Genomic DNA, 5,881 nt, shown 5'->3' with positions numbered 1-5,881 from the left:
CGACGCCCCCTCGCCGCCTCGCCCTCGCCCGGCATCGCCGCCAGCATGGACGGGCCCGCCGCCGCCGCCGAGGCGCTCCTGGCCCCGCTCCGGCAGGCGGTGCGGCAGCAGGTGAGGCCGGGAGGGGAGCTTCCGTGGGTGTTGGTGGGGGGCGCTGAGGGACTCGGTCGCTACGGAGTGAGGCTCCGCGCTGGATCCGCCCCAGGTCGCCCGGCGAGCGGCTTGGCCCCGCGGGGGGACTCGAACCCAGGACCCGGCCCGACGTCCTGAGCTAGTGTTCCCCCTAAGCTGAGTCAGCGTGAGCCGGCTCACAGTTTTTTAGCCTCCGGCTCAAGGGGTGAAGACGCTGAACTGCAGGCTGTGGGAGGCCGGTCGTTCAGCAGTTCGAGACCCGAGTGTGCCGCATGTCGGAGTGAGCTCCTGTCTCTGGTTCCAGCTCCTGCCAACCTAGCAGTTCGAAAGCAAGGAATTGCAAGTGGAGAAATAGGGACCAGGAGCTGCGGTGGTCAAGTGGTTAAGACACTGAACTGCAGGCTGCGGGAGGTCGGTAGTTCAGCAGTTCGAGACCCAAGGGTGCCGCATGACGGAGTGAGCTCCCGTCTCTAGTTCCAGCTCCTGCCAACCTAGCAGTTCGAAAGCAAGAAATTGCAAGTAGATAAATAGGTACCACTTCGGTGGGAAGGGAACAGCGTTCCATGCGCCTTGGTGTTTAGTCATGCCGGCCACATGACCACGGAAACGTCTTCGGACAGCGCTGGCTCTTCGGCTTGGAAACGGAGATGAGCACCGCAACCCTAGAGTCGGATTCGACTGGCTTTCGAGCAAGGGAACCTTTACCTTTTACACCCATCTTTGCCTTCGCTCAGGATGTGGCGCCAGAGCAAACTGATTGATGCAGTAGCCAAATCACCTTTTCACACCCAATGTTCCCTCTAAGCTGTGGAGTCTTGTGAGCAAAAATTCTACTTTGTGAGCTACTGGCATTAAAGTGGTGAGCGAGTGATTTGGCTGCTGCATAGATTAGTTTGCTCTGGCGCCACATCCTTCCTGAGCGAAGACAAAGATGTGTGAGCCGGAGGCTAAAAATCTGTGAGCCAGCTCACGCTGACTCAGCTTAGAGGGAACACTGGTCCTGACTGCCAAGTGTTTTTGGACTCTTCTTCCTAGCCCCTCTCCCAGTTTGAGCACCGGTGTAGGGGGGGAAGAAGAAGAGGAGATTGGATTTATTTCCCCGCCCTTCACTGCCCGAAGGAGTTTCAGAGCGGCTTACTGTCTCCTTCCCCTCCCCACAACAGGCACCCTGTGGGGCCGAGGGAGCTCTCTCTGTAGGACCGCCCTTGAGAGTACAGCTCTGAGAGAACTTGTGACTGACCCAAGGTCACACCAGCAGCTGCACGTGGAGGAGGAGGTGGGGAATCGGACCCGGTTCTCCCAGATTAGAGTCCGTGCTCCTAACCACGGCACCAAACGGGCAGAAATCCTGTAGGGTGCAGGGATTGTGTTGTGATTTAATAGTTTTTACTGTTTTATACTGTTGTCATGTATGGGCTTGTGCCCTCCCCCCCCCCGTGTAAGCTGCCCTGAGCCCGTTCGTGGGGAGGACGGGGTAAAAATGCAATAAATAAATAAACAATATAATAAATAGGGATGCCTCTGGAGAGTCCTTCGTGGTTCTGGAGGCAACCCTTGCCTTTGTTGGGATGCCAGGTGGGAGGGATGCCAGTCTCCAGGTGGGACCGGGGGATCCCCCGGATTTACAGCGCATCTTTAGAGTGCGGAGATTAGATTCCCTGGAGGAAATGGCTGCTTTGGAGGCATCGTACACCTCTGTGCTCCCCAAACTCCATACCCAGATCTACAGGGGTTTCCCAACTAGGAGCTGTGAGGAAGCAATTTTTCTCCAGGCCAGTTTGGCCAGGGATTCCGAAGGGTTGTGGGTTTTTTTGCCATTTTCTGGGCATGGAGCAGGGGTCGTCACTGGCTCTTTGTGTGTGTGAACTTCCTGTGCTGTGCAGGGGGTTGGACTAGATGACTCTGGAGGTCCCTTCCTACTCTATGATTCTGTGATTCTAAGAACCTTACTCCCCCCATCGCCTGCCAGTGACCAGGGGAGACCGGGCAACCCTAGCGCTGGGGAGGGCGGATTTTGCAATAAGTTTAGCCTTTGATTGTCAAAATTGGCCCTTAAAAAGATGCAGAGAGATGCCCCATTTTTGAAGAGATGGTCTCTTTGTGCGACCTTTGCTTTAAGCATTCTGGATCTTGTTAGGGGGGGACCCCTTTTCCTCTCGTGGCTACCTGACCCCGTCTCACCTCGATTTGATTTGCGGCCCTCTTGTGGGTCTAAAGGCTGTCCTTTCCTTTTTTGCAGTTCGGCCACAGTGGGGAAGTTCTCATTGTTGCGGCCTTTTAAAAGATTAAAGGATAGAGGCAGGAATCTAATTTTAGAATGTCAGGGAGTAGAAGTTCCAGAGGTGACCCTAACTCAGAGATCCAAAACCGATAGCTTTGTGGACATTCGTGTGGAGTTCTGAAGGACTTCTGGGTTGTTTGCAAGACGAAGGTCCTCACATTTAATTCATGATTGGTTTATATGCCCCTTTATCTGAACGCCAGATTTCTGTTGTGATATATGCTTCTTAATCTGACTTCCTGTTGGCCTTCTGTACTTCGCAAAAGACTAAAAGCCCGTGCAAGACTAGAATCAGTTCCCTAACTGATTACCCTTTTCATTTCCGTAGGAGAACTCCTGTAGTAGGTGGTTTTGTTCTGCCACACTCTCTTGTATCAGCCTTTGTTGTCTGTTATGAAAATCTGCTGCGAACGTCCGTGCTGTCATTTTGGGAGCCCCACTTTTATTTTATTTATTTATTTATTTTTGCGATTTCTATGCCGCCCTACCCAGTGGCTCAGGGCGGCTAACAACAATGTTTAAAATAGTAAAACAATAAAACAATTGTATATACAATAAAACTGGTGCTTCGAATCTATACAGATCTACACATTATATAAGATGCTCGGCGGCTCATATTTGCGGCCCACAACTTAATGGTGAAAGCGTCACAGCGCTCCATGGAATCTGGTAGGAGGACGGCACATCAAGATGGTATAGCGATGGTGGTGGCGGCAGCTCCTACCCGAAGGCCTGGTGGAAGAGCTCCGTCTTGCAGGCCCTGCGGAACTGCACTAGGTCCCGCAGGGCCTGGATCTCCTCCGGGAGCTCATTCCACCAGGAAGGAGCCTCCACCGAAAACGCCCTAGATCTAGTACAGGCCAACCTCGCCGTTCAGGGGGCTGGGACTTCCAACCGGTGAAGCCTCCCCGATCTCTGTTGAACTAACTTCATATGGCTTTGTGAAGCTCTTCTGTCTCCCAATAAGCTGGGTCGAATACAGTTTTCTCTCTAGTGGTCATACCATGTGATCTCTCCCCAAATACAGTGGATGTTCTTCCCTCTTTTTTTAGCTGGGTCTCTTACCCACTTCGTGGCAGAGAGCCAGTTTGGTGTAGTGGTTAAGTGTGCGGACTCTAATCTGGGAGAACCGGGTTCGATTCCCCACTCCTCCGCTTGTACCTGCTGGGTGACCTTGGGCAAGCCATAGTTCTGGCACAGCTGTCCTTGAAAAAGAGCAGTTTCTGTCAGAGCTCTCTCAGCCCCACCTACCTTGTGGGGAGGGGAAGGGAAAGGAGTCTGTAAGCCGCTCTGAGACTCCCTTGGGTAGTGAAGGGCGGGGTATAAATCCAACCGCCTTCTCCTCTTCTTTATCTTCTGATTACTCCCTCCCGTAATGAAATAGAGTGCCTATTGATCATCATATTTCACAGTGCGTGCATTTTTAGTACCCAGTACTGCACATGGTAACACAGAAGTACATCCACAGGACTGCAGTCTCGGCCTCCTCTGGAGTAGCTTTACTTGAGATGTGTTATTCTTTTATGGAACTTTAGTTCCTCTTTCATAATGGGCCCTAAAGAGGCACTGATAAGAGATTTCCCAGCAGAGAGTCGGGCCGTTGTGCTTTCCCATTCATTGACCTGGATCTGTAGTGGCTATTCCTCTTGCTATAGATTTTGGGTCTCTGTGAGATATATTTAGACTGCATATCTCCCCGTGCTTTTAACCTCCAGCTTCCAAAGGCTGCAAGCTTCTCAAACGTACGGCGATCCGCTTGATAGCTGAGCAAACACCTTGCGTACAGGGATCGATCGATTCACTGGATATCATGACAGGTCATTCTAAAATCCCCCGTGCGTCTCAGTGTTCACGTGGCATTCTTGTTTGGCTAGGCACACAACGAGCATGCAGGTCCTACCTAACAGGATGGGTAGCGTCAAAGCCTTTTGCGATCCGACGGTGAATCATCGCACGGCATCTTGCGTCGTTTCGTTGTACGGAGCTCTTAATAAAATTGTAGGAGCTTGCAATAAGATCAGGGGGTTACCTTTGCCTTAAAAAGCAAACAGGAAAAATGTAGTCGCTTTAGACGTGCCTGTGTGAAGCGCAGCCTGGCCTGGGTCGTTCCGGCGATCCTGATCTCAGGAGCTAAGCAGGGTCGGCCCTGGTTAATACTTGGATGGGAGCCCCCCCCAAGGAACTCCAGGGTCACAGCGCAGAGGCAGACGATGGCCTCTGTTTGTCTCTTGCCTTGAAAACCCTCTGGGATCGCCACAAGTCAGCTGTGACTTGACGGCAAAAAGTCATGAAATATCTTTCATGTATTCATCTTTCATCGGAGTATTCCGGTTCAGGGGGGGTGAAATGCAGAAAGGTGGGATTCGGCATCCAGCGTGGATTGCACCGCCTGACGCAAAGCGACCAGGGGAGAGGCCACAGCCTGGGAAACCCCCTCTGGGATCGCCTTGCTTTGGTGGCAAATTTGGGATTCTTTTGCTTTGGTCCTCCTTCATGAAACAAGGCTTTTAATTCCACCTCTGGGGCGATCTCCTTGACGGAGAGGGAGGCAGAGCGATCAGTCCGGCTGGGCGGGTTAATGTTTTCCTCCTGCAGCAGTGCCTGATGCAATAAGCCACGCTGCTGCTGCTGCTGCTGCCGCGATCGAGGGGTGGTTCCCTTTCCCGGCTTCCCTGCCAGAAGGGACGAAGCCGCAGAGAAATCTGCCACATCAGGGCTCCTCCGTTGCATTCTCCTTGAGCAGCGGTCAAGGGGAATTTTTTTTAACCTCACTTTCTCTTTTGTGTCACGGAAACAAGCGCCGGCTGCTGGCCTCTTGCGATTTCTTCTTCTTCCCCCCCCCCACCCCGGAGAGCTGCTTGCGGAGCCGTCTCCTGAGAGCAGGCAGTTGGCTGGGTTTTCTACCCTTAGTCGTATTTCTTCTGACAGTTTCCTTGCTTTCCTTGTGTTTCTCTGTGTGTTTGAAGCTCTCTAGCTCCCTTTCCTCTGCCACGTTAGCCTGCGGCCATAGTGACTTAGGGTAAAACTTCTCACATTTACGCTAGCGTAGTGCTGACGCAGGCTTCCAGGTTTTCCGTTTGTGTGTGGAGCCCGTATCTTGTGCTGGGTTTCTGTTCTTCCGATTTTTATCTTGTAAACTTAGCAGTTCCTTAGCAGTCCCCTTTCTTTCTCACCCAGTTTGGACAGTTTGGAATCCATTGATCTCTCTGTGTATTGTCCTCTGAAGCAAGTGGATAGACATGAACGAGCCACAATTCCAGCAGTTCACTGGGTATAAGCAAAACGTGAAGTGTGATAGCAGAAAGACATTGACACTGAGGCTGAATCTGCATTTGCTTTTCCCACCGGTGTCCCAGCCTTTTGACTCCGTCTTCAAAAAAGCTGTCTACATTTGGTGTCGTTTTCACACCTCAAGAGTGCTAGCATACTTTTGCACCTCCACTAGGGTTGCCAAACCTGTTTATTCCT

At 52.0% G+C, this 5,881-nt stretch overlaps 1 protein-coding gene across 1 annotated transcript in view; it reads left to right on the top strand.

The window, feature by feature from the left end:
* Positions 1-45: 45 nt before the first annotated feature.
* The window catches only part of GARS (glycyl-tRNA synthetase), a gene marked incomplete at its 3' end in the record, with an annotated part of 29,003 nt that continues 23,167 nt past the window's right edge, over positions 46-5,881 (top strand). The window contains exon 1 of the mRNA XM_015425489.1: positions 46-111. Within this exon, the coding sequence (XP_015280975.1) occupies positions 46-111 (66 nt within the window). The remainder of the gene's footprint in view (positions 112-5,881) is intronic.

The sequence above is a fragment of the Gekko japonicus genome, unplaced genomic scaffold (genome assembly GCF_001447785.1).
Source record: "Gekko japonicus isolate JY-2015 unplaced genomic scaffold, Gekko_japonicus_V1.1 scaffold4691, whole genome shotgun sequence".
Classification (NCBI taxonomy): Eukaryota; Metazoa; Chordata; class Lepidosauria; order Squamata; family Gekkonidae; genus Gekko; species Gekko japonicus.
Note: the sequence above shows the minus strand (reverse complement) of the source record. Positions and strands in the feature narration are given on the sequence as shown.